Source organism: Pterocles gutturalis, unplaced genomic scaffold (genome assembly GCF_000699245.1).
Source record: "Pterocles gutturalis isolate BGI_N339 unplaced genomic scaffold, ASM69924v1 scaffold27482, whole genome shotgun sequence".
In the NCBI taxonomy this organism is placed as follows: Eukaryota; Metazoa; Chordata; class Aves; order Pterocliformes; family Pteroclidae; genus Pterocles; species Pterocles gutturalis.
In genome coordinates this window covers 7,109-25,051 of record NW_010113610.1, presented here as the reverse complement: position 1 = coordinate 25,051, position 17,943 = coordinate 7,109, and the positions used below count along the sequence as shown (strand labels likewise).

The 17,943-nt window shown below is 40.6% G+C and overlaps 1 protein-coding gene across 1 annotated transcript in view; it reads left to right on the top strand.

The window, feature by feature from the left end:
* VPRBP (Vpr (HIV-1) binding protein) overlaps positions 1-16,970 on the top strand; it is a 43,222-nt gene extending 26,252 nt beyond the window's left edge. The window contains exons 21-23 of the mRNA XM_010074574.1: positions 63-167; positions 12,654-12,909; positions 16,564-16,970. Coding sequence (XP_010072876.1) covers positions 63-167; positions 12,654-12,909; positions 16,564-16,622 — 420 coding nt within the window. The 3' untranslated portion in view covers positions 16,623-16,970. The remainder of the gene's footprint in view (positions 1-62; positions 168-12,653; positions 12,910-16,563) is intronic.
* Positions 16,971-17,943: the final 973 nt, after the last annotated feature.

The window sequence follows — 17,943 nt, the reverse complement described above, 5'->3', positions numbered from 1 at the left end:
ATCAGATATAGCACTGAATATGAACCCTGGGGCTAACTGCTGTGTGGGCATCTCCTCTCCAGAATCAAGGGAGCATGGATGCCATGAACATGGATACAGTTTGCAGACTGTATGAAGTGGGCAGGCAACGTTTGGCAGAAGATGAAGAGGATGAAGAAGAAGATCAGGTGAGAAATATAGCATTAACCTGGTTGTTCAAGAGTAACTGTTGGCCATCGACACGGGAGAGGCCACAGGTGTTCATTTATTACCCATAAACTGCAGACACCACGCTGGTGTCTGTGTAAACTAAGACCATCTATGCAGAACATGAGTGAACAGTATCTTTGTGCACTATAAACCAACGTGATAATTTGTAGTTTATTTATTAGTTTCTCTAAGTGTTTCAGTCTTGATCAGACAGAAACTTTGCTCTTTGCCCAGTAGAGGCAGTAGTGTTTGAGGTTTTCGTTTTTTCAATTCCAAGTCTCCTATTTGGGGATAACTTGTCACCAATTTCTGAATGAGACACAGCTTGTGATTAATGCAGTGAAACTGCACAGTACTTTTACACAGAAAAATGTTTCAAGATTTTTTTAAAGGAAGCTATAGGTTTGCATTTGGATGTGTTGGTTTTCCTTCTCAGATCAGCCCTTTGATCTCTGGCAACCTGACAAAAAAGCTAAGAGCTGCAATAAGTGCTCCTCAGGGTACACTTGGTAGAATACACAGTGGCACAGAATACTCACTACAGTACAAAGAGAATTAAAGACAAATTTATAACTTTTTGGGTATCAGGGTTTTTTTTTTTGAACAGGCGAAGACCATATGCTTCAATTCCCTAAGGATTTTAAATGCATTATTCTCAGCTCTTTGGTGTCAGCATTCTAGTAAATCATATATTTGTATCTCCTGTGAGAAAACCTGACTTCACCTTTTTCCAAAGAATGCCAGAAGGTAGTATTTTTGGTGGGTTTTTTTTCCGAGACTGTGTGGAAAGCTGGATTTCTGATACCCTTTCTATCTCTGAATCTTCCTGTTGCTAGGTTAAAACTTTTACTTTCTAGTTCAGAAGAGGGGATAGCAGATCCCAGGAAAGAGTAATTTTCTTTGCAGTTAGTTGTTGTTATTACAGTGTCACTGTAATTCTGAAGATAAAGATACACTGTTTGCTGTCCTGTCCTCTCAATGTGCTACAAGGTTGCAGTTGAAGTCTTCCCATTCTTACGAAATCACTGGTCACTGTTTCTATCCCTAGATTGGATGGATTCAGTTTAGGAACTTTTAGGATGGGTTTAGAGTAGAATCCCTTCAGAATAATGAAGGGTGGGATGGGTGGGTGGGAAATTACTTTTCCTTTCAAAGTGTTTATACTTTCTAGCCATCCAGTGCTTGCCTCAGGCAATAGTTTATATTTTTGTCTCCGCTTCCACTGTTTTTGTTCACATTCAGTGTATTTTAGTAAGCTTATTCACATTTTCTTCATAAAATTAAAACAAAAACTTTGTAGCAGAAATTGATTTTGCATTGTGCAATGATTAACTAGCAGCTGTCAAGACACCGTTTTGTGATATCTCTGGTAAGTGTTGACTTGAGATCGGTATTTGTATAAGAGGACGCAGGCTGAATTCTGTTGGTTCCAGGCTGTGACAGTAGGTACCAAGCAGAGATAAGGTATCTGTCAGCCATCAAATGCGGCTGGGGATGCTTCCTGTCTAACAAACGGAGGTGGCCCCAGGTAGATTTTAAGTATGCTAAAAGCTTTTCTGTAAAGCTTATGAGTATTCAAACAGAGCTGCTCCGGGATTGATTTGCAAGCTGAGAGTGACTAGTTGGTATTGCATAATCACTGCTTTTTATGGTCTTCATTTCTGGGGTGTATAGATGTTCCCTAGACAGCACCTTTTAGGGATGGTTGCAATCAAGTTTCTTTAATAAAAGATATTTGGTTTTAATATAAACAACACTTAGCAACCCAAATTCAATTCCATCCATATATATTTACAAAACATAAACTAAACCCCTTGTTTTCTGACCTGTAGCTGTTTACTGCTGTTCCTCCAGGTTTGTTCTTAGGTTTACAAAACATAGCTTTTGTCTCCATAGAGACATCCAACATTGAGCTAGAATGAGTAGAGGTTTTCCAGAATAAAGACGGAATCTCTCTGGCACACTTGTCTGTTAAGGCCAGCAAGAGTAATGTGTTTCCTGAAGAACAGGGGTTTTCTGTGTATACGTATGCTCACGCATATCTAAGTGTTTACCATTTGCCTAGTTAGTTTCTGTGATTTAGACTGAAAAACTGGAAATAAACTTTCAAACTTGTTGGGACTTCTCACAGATACTCTAAAATACCTTCTGGCTAGAAGAAGATGCTTTCTGATCTTTTTAATTAAAATGGTGTGGGAGGAAATCCATGTGAATCAACATTAATCTGCTATCTCTGGTCAAGATTTGTAGAGCAGATATTAGTCTGTTTGGCCCCTGTATGTTCACAGCTTGAATTTATGCATATATATATATATATATATGTGTATATGATCTATGTGGATCCATGAGTACATATTTTTGCCTGTAGAGAAAATAATAAGTACTCAAGTAGAAGCATGTTTGATGGGCAAGCCTTGCTTGGAAGTCCTGTGATGCAGAATAGAATTGCTTTAAAAATTGTGCTTGAGATAAGTTAAGGACTGTGGAGAAAAATATCTGCCTGACATTTTTTACTTTAAATTGTGATGCCTCATCATGTCAGTTTTGACAAGTGTCAACTGACAGCTCAGTGACAGGCTTTTGAAAAGCAAAAGACTGAAAGTCCGTAAAATGAACCTAGCCAGGGGCTTTTGGCATATAGATACCTTTCAATTTCTTCTTGTATTTGAGTGAAGAAACAAAACAACTGTATTACTCCCCCTTTCTCAAACCAAGCCTTGTAAAATCAACTGACCTGTTACATAAATTACCCTCAAATTAAACAACGGATGACTTAGCTGGCTTGTGTGTAGTACTGCTGCAGTAAATGTTTATGGTTTTGTGTGAAATACTTGAACAGAATCATAGAATCACAGAATGGTTTGGGCTGGAAGGGACCACTGGAAGGGATCACTGAGTTCCACCCCCTGCCATGGGCAGGGACACCTCCCACTAGCCCAGGTTGCTCAAAGCCTCATCCAGCCTGGCCTTGAACACATTAGCCTTGAACTTTTGATGCTGCCCAGGGTACGGTTGGCATCACTGTAGCTGGAGTCTTCCTTGGCTGTTATACTAGCCTTTCACATGAGATCTTTGGAAAGCTGCCTTTTCTAGTTAGGGCCAGTAATCCAGGGCTGCAAGCCTTGTTAAACAGAACAAAGGGATATTGATACCCTGTGGTCTGTACATACTATGGTAACTGAGGGAAAGTGAAGAGGTGATGTGCTTAGCAAGAGCCGGTTTGTGAGCTTTTTTTTGTTGGATGTTTTACTCCAAAAATACTAGTATTCCTGCCTTGAACTTTCATGAGTTTTGTGTATTATTTCACTGCTGGGTGAGTATCTAAACAGATCCATCAGACAGTCTCATTTACAAGTATTTATTTGCAAGGCTGTGTTCAATCTATGGGGAAATGGGCAGAGTTTCTTATTCTTCAGTCCCTCAGCAAAATCCTCCTCCTCTTCCTCCTGTATTTGCTGCTGTTTTGATACACTCCTTCAGAGTCAGACCACAAAAATAACATGGGTACTGAGCTACTGGTACAGATGCTGGGCTATCTTTTGCTTGTTAGCTTGTTTAGTTCTTATTTATTTCTCTTTCTTGTCTGGTTAGTATTCCTTGTTTCACACAGTAATCTACTGTCTTCCTGTGAGACAGACCAGGAATTTCAGAAGACATGGTGCAAAGGAGAGCAAACGTACTGATCTGGCCTAGAAACGGCACATGGCAGTTGCTATGGGCTAGAAAAGGAGACTTCAGAAATATTAAGTGATCAAAAAAGCTAAACCCAAGGGAACTGGCTGACCACAGACTAGGCTCAGAACTGTGCAAATTAAGTCTGGATAGCGTGATCTTCTAAGTGGGTTATGGGATTTTTCAGTCTGTGCGTTTTTACCTCTTTATTTTAGTTTTTCTTTTCATATTAGTTCTTTAAGGCCTGTTTTTTCCTCTCTGTGGTACGTGATGTGGATGATGTTGGATCTGTGAGGCTCAAGTAGTATTCTCAGTTATTGTCATGATCAGAGAGATGTATGGCTTCAGCAGCAGATTGCCACACCTAGCTGTCCCTGTCCTATAAAGTGTGTTCTACTTCTTTTGCCAGAACTGAAGAACTGTTAATTATCCTGCAGTGCTTCTGGGCTATCCAAATGGTGATGGTAGGTGTGTAATTTGTCTTTTTGCATTGGCTTAGAAAATTCTAGGTAATGTGAAATGAAAGCTTTGGTGACAAGGTAATAAAGACTCTAAAGACAATCACTATTCTAACATGTGGTTTAGCCAGGATGGAGAATGTTTTTCCTCAGCTTTCTATGTGGTCTTTGTGACCTCAGTGTCTACTTTTATTTTAGGGCTCTCCCCCTGTCTGCCTGCAACAGCAATTCTACTGTACTTCTATTACTGTTGGTTTGGTACAGGTTTGTTTTCATGTGGATACTTATTTCCTGGGGGGGGAAAGAACCACAAACCTTAATCCATATGGACACATCTATTTGAGAACCGTCAGACCATAGTGGTGCTACAAGCTGCCTAGAATAAGTTATGTCATCAGGGACCCTTAGTTTTTCAGGAGCTGTTCCTGTAACATTTGAAGCTATGGTTTGTTTTGAAACCTTGGTTGAGCTGAAATGGTTTACAGTATAATAGTGGCAGCAAGTATTTTCAGACAAATGTCTCAACTGATAATAATATACAAGTGTTTGTTGAACACCTTAGTAGGAATTGTTGAACTTAGTTGCAGCTGAGGAGGCTAAGTATAGAATGGTTTGCATCAAAGACTTGTTTATGTAAGACACATCTTGAACAGGCATGCTCCAAAACAGATATTTAAAAAAAATAGTTCCCAGTACCTGTACTTCTTACCTCATTTTTAGGTAGTAGCAAATAACTGGGACTGCTTCAGCCTGTTCTGCTGTTTTAAAATCTAGTTTCACTGGCTGTCAATTAGTGCAAACAGTGGAAATTCTTGGAAAGGGAAAAGTGATTGGAGTTTTCAGAAGGCTAGACCCAGTATTATGGAGTAAAATAGCTTTATCAGAGATAAAAGCATGTTCTGCCTATTCAGTGACAGAAATCAAAGGTTGACTTCCTCTCACCTAACACATCTTTCTAGAATTCACAGAGTAGTTAGGATCTAAGAAAATAAAAGCTGCCTCAGCTGTGTTGAGACATGTCAGTCAGAAACTTGAGAAAATAAGGGAATGAATTCCCATCCATAGAGGAAGAGTTAATTTACCCGACAAATTTTGGAATTCCTTTACACGCTATTGTTTTTTGTCATGTAATTAATGAACAGGCTAATTTTTATGAGTGAGAGTGTGAGATCAGTGAGAGGAAGGAAGAGAAGCAGATTCATAAATTACACCTAGTTCTGAACTCCCTATATTATTTCTGAGCCCTACAGCACAGAGAATGTAATAGTCACATTAGAACATATCTATCCCTAGCATTAGGGAATATATCAACTGTGAAATGACGACTTGCACATGCCTCAAAGAGGACAATGACTCTGGAGTTTGATCATTATCAGGTACATACAGTCCATGTTCCAGTGAAAACATTTCACAGGCAAAACCAGAATCTTGGTCAAAAGAGTCCCAGTTGAACATGCCAATCCAATAGAGGCCCGATTACGTTAAAGTTTATGTTTATCTGTGTCATGGATGCCTTTTCATTCATCACAGGTAAGTAGTCATTGTTAGACAAGCTAAACCTACTTACATAGACTAAAAGAATAACTGCTTTTTTATTTCTTCACTCCGTGTTTTGCCTCTGGGACATACTGTATGCTGTGTGCTGTGTCCTGTATTAAATCTGCACATACCTACATCTGCATAGAAGCCTATGGTAAGATTCCTTGCTTGTTACATTGAGTAACTTCTGCACATTCCCAGGCTTCTATGGTTTTAGCTCTCTGACCTCATTAATGGCTATGAAGAAGTAGAAATTCTAGTGTTGAAGTAGCCAAGAAGGTAAAAGTAGATGCAGCCCTGTAGTGTGAGGAGGTGAATGGATTTAATGGTATGAACAGGAAGGGAGTTTGGGCTTGCTAGCTGAGGGGAAGGATGAAGACTAGGTAATCTAGGATGTAAAATTCCTTACATGCTTGATCCCTTAGAAGACTGGCTATATTTAAGCTTTTTCCACTGCCCATTGTTCAGAGTGTTAAGAAGTGGGTGGGGGAGGAATTGGATAGAAACTCCTAAGTGACTGAAAACCAGACATTGTAGCTCCTGAGAATTGCATAGCAAAGAGAACAGTTGTCAGAAGATATGACAAGGGGGTTGTCTGTGGAGAAAGATGAATTACTGAAACAAGGGGAGACATATTCCTCTGGAGTGAAGCATTCCTCAGTGAACATGTATTTGAACCATGATCAAATGTTCTTTTTTACGAAAGCAAAGCCCCTTCTCATGCTGGAAATAGGTAGTAATTAAAATAATACTGATAATTTGGAACAGAGCAGATTACTAAGAGTGAGTTTGCATTTCTCTAGGAGAAACTTGGGGGAGGAGGATGAAAGGGAGGAAAAAGTAAACTAGTAAGTGGTTTCTTGCAAAAGCAAATAAATTGACCACAATAATGAGACTCTGGGAAACATTAATTTCTTTACCAAAAAAAAAGAAAAAAAAGACTAGAGAAAATAAACAGTTTATAGACGCAGATGTTTACCAGCAGATGATTAGACTTAGCTACAAATAGACAGAAGTTAATTAAATATGAGCTGAAATATTTGAAAAAGTGGGAAAAGCTTCACTGACATTTGATTAACTGTTTTGCAGGTAGAGAAAAGGCAGCCTCATAGATTAAAATAAGAACAGTTAGAGTAGAGTAATAATGGCTAGAGCAGAGTAATATAATACAGCATGATTCAAACAGAGAGGTGCAGTAGAGATTGTGTTTTCAGAGGAAGGGACTGTTGCTCGAAAGCATCTGCAGATGAGAGGTGTTGATTTGGAAGTGATGATAGGAGGTGAGCATGGGGCTCGGGAAGGAGCAGCTGTGAGATTGACAGATGGACAGTTCATAGAGCAGTAAAAGAGGAAGTTTGTCACAGATCTATTGACATAAATACTTGCTCAGAACTGTGAATCAACTCCTAGTAGAGGAAGAAAAAGTGTATGAGGTGTTAGATGAAAAAATGAAGCCTTTTGTAACAGCTGAAACCATGTCAAATAAGCAAAAAAATTAAGTGACCTGTAAATCTCAAAACTCAGTTAAGGTTTCCAAACCTAATATCAACAACTGAAAAAGACCTGTGAGATATTCTCTTGGCAGCTAACAGCCAGCCTGGTGTAAATTTGAGAGATTATGTAATCTGCAGTTGAGAAGTCTCAAATTCTGTTCATCTGGTCATAAAAATTTTTTTGATTCAAGAAACATAAAGAAATGAAAAGTCTTAAGAGTCCTTCTAAAGCAAGCTGGTATATTTTTATATGCTGCAGGTCTGCAGTGCTGTAAGCCATATTTCCTGAAAGCACTTTATACATACACTGATTTAGTGTTAAAATACAGCGCAGGAAGATGTTAAAACAAAAAATCAAAGGTCTGCCTGGTTAACATGTATTTTGCATCAGAGTTTGAGTAAGTGAAATAGTGGGGTTTTCCTGGGCCTTTGAACATTTTTTGAAAGATGAACACGGGTGAGTATGTTAAGTATAAATAACCTGTACTACCCCAAAAGACACATTTTGTGAATATTTTTTGTGCAAAATGAATAGGTAAAGGGGAACAGTAAGAAAGTCTTAAGATGATGATGAAAGTCCATATATGAAGTGTGTGCAAACGTGCATCAAAGAACAACATGGAAGCAAAAACATAACACTTGAACAAGAGCAAAGGGTATTTACTAAGCTCTGAACAAGCTGTAAATACTGGCAACATGGAGAATTAGGTCAAACATTTTTTGTTGCAGTGCTGCCACCCCTATATATGTCATTTCTTTAGGGGATGTTGTTTAGTTTTTTCCTTTGTAGATAAAAGATAAATTAATTGAACCAAATCTTCTCGGCTTGCTGAATCTTTACATAAGATCACAAACTGGTAGTAGAGGTAAGTTACCAGTAATTTGCTTTGAGATGATCCTTTACTGTGTAATCAATTTTTCTGGTGCTGTGAGTGAATGTCCAGCTTTTCTTGTGCTATTACATCTCTGTAAATCTCCCTGTATGCAGGGATGTTAAAAAGCTGATGTGAATCACTTTTTCCCTCTTAATCATCCCCAAAGTAGTTTCAGGGTCATAGACTGTGTGGTGAAGCCATTTATGTGTTATTTTGTAAATGAATTAGTGAATTTTGAGTTAGTGAGTGTTGAGAGATTTCTCTAAGATGCACGTTTAGATTAATTGTCCCATTTTGCAGTTTTACCCTAGAAGAACTGGCAGTTCCTACATCCTTTATACTTGTCTAAAGTGTATAAGTGATGATACTGTGTCTAAGTGATGATACTATGCATAACTGACTTACATTCTGAGATTTTGTTCACTTTAAATTGTCAGCTTTGTCTTTGTTCATTGCCTTATTTTTGCAGCTGTTTTGCTTTAACTGAGGTGCATCAGCACCGTAAGTATTTATGCAGAGATGTGGGGCCAGGAAGCCATTTTGTGCAGGAAACAGGGTGGGTGTTTCCTAGATTAAAATTCCTTTATTATAATTGCAATGCAGTTTTTGAAGAGCAGGAAGAGTTGGTCATCCAGGTATGTTGGTACCATAATGACGTCTGCATTGCAGCTGCTATGTAGTGACATCTGTGTACACTTGAGGCGAAGGAGAGTAACACTGGTACAGTAGTGTGAAGATAACACAGCAAACCCCTAGTGTTCATGTTGGCTATAATATATAACAACAAAATTAATACATATCTGTATAATATATAATTACACATTTGAGTCTCATTAGGGGTCAGTGGGTAGTCTGCTTTAAACGGTTCTATTCTTGGTATCTATCAAGGTAAAGCTCCCTTGAATTAATCCTAAATTTATGTATCTACAATGAATTAATATACCTGAATCACAGTGTAACTAGAATGAGTAGCAATGTGACATCCTTAATTCAAAAGCTGAGCTCCATCATGTTCCTCTGGTGCTGCCTACTCTATTTAAAAGGGACCATTAGATTTTTTTCTTTTCACCTCTATCATTGCCTCAGACTGGGATTGTTTGTACTCTTCCATGAATGACGTAGGAAGGTAGGGTTGTGGTCTGGCTGTGTTGTAGTGATAGTGCACCTGGCTGTAGAGCAGGCACACAGAAATACCAGGCAGTGAGTCAGTGCTGATAGTGAAGTAAAACATTTTACAGAGGGAAGGTTACGAGATGGTCAGTTTGTGATTGTACAGTACTACCCTCATGCCTTCTGTAGAGATAACTAGCAGCTGTGAAGTGGCTTCTGTTGGAGAGGGAAGAGAATATTTTCTAAGGAAGCAGAGGAGGAATGTTGAGGTCTCCATGAACAGTTGAAGATCTGATCTAAGCAGCTTTTACAGAGAACAATCTGAATAGAAGAGTATCTTTAGGTATCTAAATGAGTTAGTGATGGCTAAAACAATACCTTGATATTGGAATTGGTATTGGAATGCCTTGATATTGGTCTTGTGGAGTGTGCTGGTCCGTGGGTTCTGTGGATTGGTTTACTCCATTGAGGAAGATAAGCACAGGTGTGTGCTTGTTTTGCATAGATGTGCACACTGGTTCTTTTTTCTAGCAGCACCTGGGTCATTGCCCAAAGCTCTTGGGAACTACTGTTGAGTAGGTAGGAACTTGCTTTTGCAGGTTTTTCCTTCACAAATCCTGATATGGTTTGGGATAACTGTTCTGCCTGTCTTCCCTTGTGACATTGCACAAGGACTTTTGTCATTGCTCTTATACAAGCATACTGTTGAGTCGCTGGGGAAGACATGGCATTTTTATCTGTCTGTGGATCCCTTGTGTGAGACAGTGCTGGTGTCTGATGAGGATACAGCCTAGATATGCATTAACAGACTGGATATCACTTACACATGGTAGTGTTAGGTGTGAGGAGATCCCAGGTGGAATCTTTCTGAGCTGTATGTCCCACAGATTGGTTTTGAGTGCGGAAGCTCAGTGTGCTTTCTTGAGAGAGATCTCGCCACATACGTGCAAGCCTTGTCCTTCTGGAGTACTGCAGTGTGCCTGCAGAGGTTTGTGCTTGGAGATTGTTCGGAAGCTAATGCAGAATTAATTCACACGTTACTTAGCAGAGGCACCACATCTCCCAAGTTCCTGTTAGTGTTCTGTAAAACATGACAAGATACAGGTTTTTCATTGCTTAAGATCACTTCTCTTGAACTGTGCTCTGTGTCGCTCACTCAGTTCGGTAAGGATGTGCACTGTGCGCGGGTCGTGTTCTCTCTGACACATGCACGTGTGACTTCTTGTAGCGTGGTTTTCATGCTTTTTTTTTTCTGATTTACGAGGGACAAGTATAATTTAGACCTCATCTTACTGTTCTTAAGTGTTTTTTAAATGAGTATGGCCTGATTCTAATCGCCTCCTTCAGATAAAGTAATTTCAACTGGAAAGGTGATTTCAGTCTCCAGTCTTCTGTTATTGTTTGTATGTTCAGAAAGGATTTTTTCCTCACTGGTTGGCACAATCCTTCAAAGTTAATTTGCAGCTAAATATACACCCTTTCTGTGTAATTTGGCACTTATCTTGTCAGCCAGAATAAATCTTTAACTTTACACAACTATATTTCATTTCATCCTGTATTTGAAGGATGATATTGCTATATGTGCCTTGCCTGAAGATTGAATTAAAATGTTGATAAAATAGTATTTCAATTTCCAATAAATACATTAAATGTGAAACACAATCGAATTAAGTACTTTTGACATTTTCTTTTAAGTCATTGTGGGATAGATATTTTTTTAACTTCTGAATAGAGTAATAAAGTTTAAGACATTGGTCTTTCTGCAGATACTGCATAGAACAAAAGCAAGAGTTATTCAGGCAAAAGCTTTTATATTCAATTCAATATATCTTATGGAAAATTACACTAACTATGGCACTGCAGTTTAAAACTGTGAACTGCAGGTAAGGTATTTCCTCTCCCAGTGTGTATACAATTCAAAAAGCAATGTCTGTTTGCTCAAGGCCTCATTGACTTGAAGTAAAGTTTGTAATTGCCTAAAATAAGCATAGGCTTTAATGCAGGTTGCTTTAATTTTATACTTAATACAGGCTCTTTCAGAAAGAAAACTATGTAGCAAACCAGTGGGTTTATACTGTAATCTCCATTTAAATAACGCTGCACTTCTGGTCAGTAGAGGAGACTTGGCTGCCTTTTGTAAGTGAAGAAACAATAAAATTTGCCCAGGCTTTTTGGCATCCATTGTTTCTTTTGCCTATGACAGATGTTGGATTTGTGTGGGTGTGGTGGATTTTTTTATAGCACTGACTGAAGAAACAGTAGGTTGGGGAGATGACAGTAAGGTCTCTTTTCCTTTGTCCTTTTAGACCTGAAAATGCAGCAGTCTAAACAGCACAGTGTGAGTGTTGTGAGCTTGAGGACCGAACTAACCCTTGAAGTGGGTTGTTAAATATCTATCTTACCTGCTTCATAATTTTGCAAAATGTGTTTCCTCCCAAAACAAAGGAGCAATTAAGACTGAATGACTTGAGGGCTGCCTTTCTGCCACATGAGAGCATTCTGTTAGAGAAGGGTGTGACTCTGAGATGTGCAGGTATACTGAACCCTTTCTTTGAGTCTTGAAGACTTTGTGGAGCTTGGCTTGTGATGGCACTTTTTGGCCTCTCGTTTGTCTGGAAGAACGATATGACTAACAGCTTCTTCCCACTCAGGTTTATCTGCTAGACATGGATTTCTGTATTTGATCTGTACAATGAGAAATTTGTTTACTTGAATACAAATTCTTACGGTTTGATAAAGATCTTGAGCCACAGGTAAATGCCAAAGATGACACTTCTGAGCTGCTGTAAACAGTTCTGTTGTCTGAAACTGAGTGATTCAGGGATTGGTTTAGGCTAATAGCATCTTTCCCTGCATTTTACATCTCATCTAAATCAGGAATGACTGAGACAGAACATCCACGCTGCATGCTGTTTGATGCCAAGTAGAGGTTTTGGTCCAGTTGCAACTAAAGCAGTTTGTACAAGACTAGCAACAAAGCCATGGATTAACGGGTCTTATTGCATGACCTTCTCCAGAGTGCATTATGGTGACACATGTTGATGGCCAGCATTGGAGAGGAGCTTGAGCCAGTAGTACTTGTGTTGCACCAGCATTTTGTAGATAAGACTTTGCAGGCCTGCAAATGATGTAGCATGTGTCATGTTCTGTAGTGGTGGAGAGAAGGTGTTTATATGGGTCATGGGAACATGTCTATAACATGTGATGTCTGCATATGGGGAGAAGTGAAAACTATAGGTATGCTTTCTTCAATTACTCTTATTCCATTTTACATTTGTTTTAATGTCTGCAATGGACTGTTTTTGCTGTCTTTCTAGGAGGAAGAAGAGCAAGAGGAAGAAGATGATGATGAAGATGATGATGATACAGATGACCTTGATGAACTAGATACAGACCAGCTGCTGGAGGCTGAGCTGGAGGAGGATGAGAACAACGAGAATGCTGGTGAGGATGGAGAAAATGACTTTTCTCCCTCCGATGATGAGGAGCTTGCCAACCTCCTGGAAGAGGGAGAGGAGGGTGAGGATGAAGATTCCGATGCTGATGAGGAAGTCGAGCTGATTCTTGGAGACAGTAAGTGTGCGCCCAGCTTGGTGACCACAGGTGACCTTGTCTTCTGTTTAATGTCCTGACAAATATGCAACATCTAAGTCTTCCCTGAAATGACTTAGCTGACTTTCCCCCTCGCTGGTATGAAAGGCATAGGTCATCATGCTTGTTCACCTGTGGCCTCTCAAAAAAGTCTGTCGGTAAAGACAGCTTTTATCTGAGTGGAAAGGAAGGTATCTCCTTTCTTCAAGTGCTCCCAGGCGTGTGTGTGAGAACTTGGCAGGCCAAGAAACTCCATGTGAAGAAGCTTTGATTGCTTGACTGTCCTGCCCTTCAAGGGAACACTGGTTGAACTGTTACCTCACCTGTCTTCTCTGCCTTATTTCTACCTGTAAGGACAAAGAAGCATCCTTGGTGCTCTTCTTTCTCTTTTGTAATTGCTTAAAGTGCAAAACCAACATGGCGTTTCTGATTTTGCTTCTTTTTCAGACTGTTCTGAAGCTAACATAACTTTTGGGATAGAATTTAAATTGTTTTTCTGGCATTCCACAAATAGAGATTTTAAAAGTTAACAAAATGTGTGTGCGTGTATGTATAAGAAAATAAGTTCTGAACTTTTTAATGTAGCAATTCAATTTGGAAAAAGGCTTTACAAGAAAGAGGTGAGTAGGATAGCATCAGGCTTGGGATTTATGACACCAGATTCTGTCCCCTTTTCTTGCAATGCAATTTTGAGTATGCGTGGCCAAGCCACTTAGTCCTTTTTAATTTCCAAGCTGTTCTGTGGGCATAGTGCAGTTACCTTAAGTTAAAAGGTTAGTAAGGCAAAGTAATCACAGTGTGCAAGGTGCTTGAAGTCCTGCAGTGATAGAAGATTAATGTGAGAACCGAGGTGGGAATCAATCTTCTCTGACAATGCGCTGGAGGATTAAGCATGCCAGGCCTCTCTTTTGGCACTGATGTGGCTGGCAGACTCATTCACATCCCTCTTTTCTGTTAGAGTGCATCTCAGTCATTTTTAAGGATGTGACCACATCAGGTTGCCAGAGTTCTCTGTGGGGTCAGTCTGCTGTTCTCTTGAAGGTAGAAGGTATACAATGCAGGGCCATATAGGACATTTACATAGCTCAAATTCATTAATAGCATATTGCAGTTCAACATTTTGGGATTGCAGATAACTTCTGCTTGTCCCAGTAGCTGACAGGACCTTCCTGACACAACTCCACTTCTGTTTCCTCAGGGGTGTAGGGCCAGAAGCTATTAAGAGAGCACGCAGAGTGCTGTAACTGGAATTGCCCAAGGGGCAGAATGGAAGGGAAGCTCAGCCCATTCCAATAACTTTTCCTCTAAGAAAACTAGGTGCTCTGTAGAGCACTGCGTGTTATGAAATGGCCACATCTGTACAGTGTTTATGGATAGAACCGTTTGATCAGAACTTTGGTCTGGTGTTGCTGTGGAGCTGCAGTGAGCCCATCTTGTGGCTGTTAGGTTGCTTAGCAGCATCTTTGGGAACATAAAGCAGGGAGTGCAGCTCTGCCAGGTTGATGTATGCATGGTCCTTGTGCAGGGTTTGATGAGTGGGGTTTGTGGTGGCTTCTCTGTGACTTCATCTGGCTTGCTTTTGTTTTTCACCCAGCAAGAGCAATTGTATTTTCCCTCTCCTTTGCTTATGCTGCGTTCCAGAATTAAAAGATGTAAGGGCACTAACACTGTTGTAAAGTACAGATCTGAGGCATGGGGATATATTTAGAGCACTTCCTACTGACCCCTGCTGTATTTTGGATGAACCTCCATAACATACAGTGGGTGTGCTTCAAAACAAAGTAATGCAAAGAAAATTAAACTAGGGGTGTGAGAGGTTTTGGTTCCTTGTGCTTTAGAAGAGGTTTTGTTTCCTTTTCAGGAATAATCCACAGAGAACCTTTTAAGTATAAAGTTGTTTTCCTTCTCCTTTATCACCACCCTGGGGACATGGATCTGTTTGTCTTGTCCAAAGCGGTTTATGCATTGTGGAGATACCTCAAGAGCTTGTTCCTGGGCCAGTGGAGTGTCCTTTTTGAAATGCACGTGTGACATAGGATGGAAGAAGTATATGGGAATTCTCACCAGTAGCATGGCTGACTCTTGTTTCTTCTTTTCTTCTGTAATCGAAAATGGCAACTTCCAGGCAGGTCCATAATCTTCTGCCAAGCAGTTACCTGCCATCAGCTTTACTTATAGACATGGAGCTTCAAGGTTGTGTGGTAGACTGGAGAATAAAGAGTTAGGAGTTCCCTTTTCAAAGTTTTCCTCTGGTGTTTTAAAAATACCCCAACTTTTTCATCTTCTCTTCTTCTCCAGAGTTTCTGGATTGTTATCTTGCTTGTGCTTCTTTCCCTCTTACTGCGTAAGTGTAGCTGCTGCAGCACTGGCTGGTGTTTTCCAACTACCCTTACGTGTCTGTAGCTGTTCTGGGAGCATTGACCCCCAGCTTAGGCTCAGTACGATGGATGGTGAGACTGGGCATCCCTTGCTGATTGCAGTGGAAGGGTAGCTGGCTGATCTTCAGGGAGGAGGGTTGGGGGAAGTGTTTGTGCCCTCTGCCTCTTGCCCGTGTTGTTTGTTTTTTTTTTTTCCTAAGGAAAGCATCTGAGAAGGGGTGAACCTTCCAAAAGGCCTTGCTTACCTTGACAGGCATTTTAGAGATCCAGTATAACTGAGATGGCTAAGAGGAAGTTTTGGTGTCTTTTTTTTTTTTTTTAACTGTTTTTAACACCTAGTTAACTGCAGCATCCAATGAATTCACATAAGAAAAAGAGCCAATGTCACCTCAAAGGTAAGGCAGGAGAACTCTTGCTGCCAGAGCTGCTACTACTTCCCTCTTGCACAACTGAGGGAGGAGAGATCTTATGTTTTAAGATAAAAAGCAAGTGTGTGTGTAATTGCTTCTGGCAAATCCTTTCATGTCTTCGTTCTGTAGCACAATGAAGAAAACCCGGAAGAGCACAATTTCATGTCACCTTTAATGAGTGCCATGTAGTTAAATTAATTACAGAAACCTTCGGGTTGCTAGAGGAAGGTTCTAGTTGTGAATGGATGGATTGCTGGGGGAGGTCTCCTGCTGTGCTCACAGAGGGGAGGGACAGGCTAGTGAGAAGCTAGTACTGAGAAAAGTCTGGGTCTAACTCGCTGCGTAATGAATTAGCCCCATGCACATAATACAGAGCCATGCTTCACCACATCAGGTTGGTGGAACTGCCAAGCTTGCTTTCAAATAACAGCTGTGAGGAATGACTGCCAGATCTGGCCAGCCCCCAGCATGAAGAGCTGTTGCACTAAGATGTGCCCAGTAAGTCGTGCAGGCAGCTCACGTGCTGGTAACTTAGTGCTGGTGTCCTCCTCCCCATCTTGCCATGGGGAAAAAAACCTGCCAGCTAATAGAAACTGCATTTGGTAAAGCTGCTCTTCTCTTGACCTTCTGTCTTACCAGGGAAAGCAAGCTCTGGTGCAGATTTGCTAACTGCTTTTGATTGATTTGAAATGCACTAATGGTGCTAGCTGCCTCCGTCATTGCTGGGGAGCTGCTGGCCTTTAGCAGGTGGTGGCTATCTCTTGTAACTATGCATGTTGCCTTGCTTAGCAGCCCTGACAGCTGTGTTCTTCCACAAACCAAATGTAACCTACATGTCTCCTTTTCAGCCGACAGCTCAGATAATTCAGACTTGGAGGACGACATAATCCTGTCTCTGAATGAGTGAGGAGTGACTGCCAGGCGGGGTGTTGGCAGGAGGAGACGCTCCCTTCCCAGCAGAAGACCGGAGACCAAATTGGAAACCGATTCTGAGCACCCCAACCCATTTTCTCCTGGGAAAACCTGAGGAACTCCAGCCCATCCGCTGTGTTGGTTTGAGTCAGTTTGAGGCTCGGGGCTAAGTCCAAGGCTCTACAATAAAGAGACCTGGGGTTAGGCCTCTTTTCTCTCTGCCTTTTTTTTTTTTTATTTTTATTTTAGGCTGAGATGACTCTCCTCTTCAAGGAAACTTCTGAAGATATTTCACAATATATTTTCTTTGTATAAAGTTCTTTCCTAAAGAACAGAAATAGTTTTATATAAAACAAAAAGGAAAAAAAAAAGGCAGGTGTTCTAGTCAAGAGGGGATGAACTTTGTATTCCTGTAGTACCTTGTTACCATGGGGTAGGTTTGGGGGAGAAAAATTGTTTAAAATTAAAAGAAGAGGCATTTTTATGCAACTACTAAGTGAAATAAGAGGATCATGGTTTCTAAAATTGTGGAGGAGTGAGAATATTTTTTATTTTAAATATGATTTTATTTTTAAAAAAAGGTAAGCAACAGGTGTTAACACCTCCTAGTCCGCCAGTGTGTTTCAGATGCTTCTGTCCTCCAGGGAAGAGCCCCAGGGTGTCTGGTAACTGAACATACAGGCTGTGTAAAGCAGAGATTCTCGCTGTGATACCAGCTATAATGGGAGGCTGAAATCCTGGCTTGGCCTAGTCAGAGCCTGGTATTCCTAAAGACATGGGGGTCTGGGATTGAAATTTGAGCCCCCTTTCTCACCTCTGCCCTTTGTGGTTCAAGTTTTTTAATCTTTTTTTTTTTCCCCGCCTCCCTCTTGCCCTCTGTGTGGAAACTGCAAATTGAAGGCCTTTTTCTTTAATGTAAAGTGTATTTATTAAAAAATTAAATACAAATCCTGTCTCTGTTTATGGCTGTGAATTGTAGCCATGCATTCTTCTGCCACCCATGCAAAAGCGGTGCTGTGTGCACCTGAGGAGCTCTGCCAGAGAACAGCTAGGTGTAGCTGGTGGCCGGCTGCAATACGGAAGAGCAAAGTAAATGAGGGGTGAGATTTCCAAGAGTGCTGGCTGCACTCGCTGCTCCAGTCCGTGGGGACTCCCAGAGCTGCACAGTGACATTTCACGGTGCCTGTGGGTTCAAATCTGACTTGTTGGTTTGCCTGACAGCCTGGAATTCTCAGTGTGACTGTGGGCAGCGCAGCACCGCATCCGCACTGTGCCGTGGGGGAGCTGGAAGGCGCTGCTAATGGCAGGCTGTGATT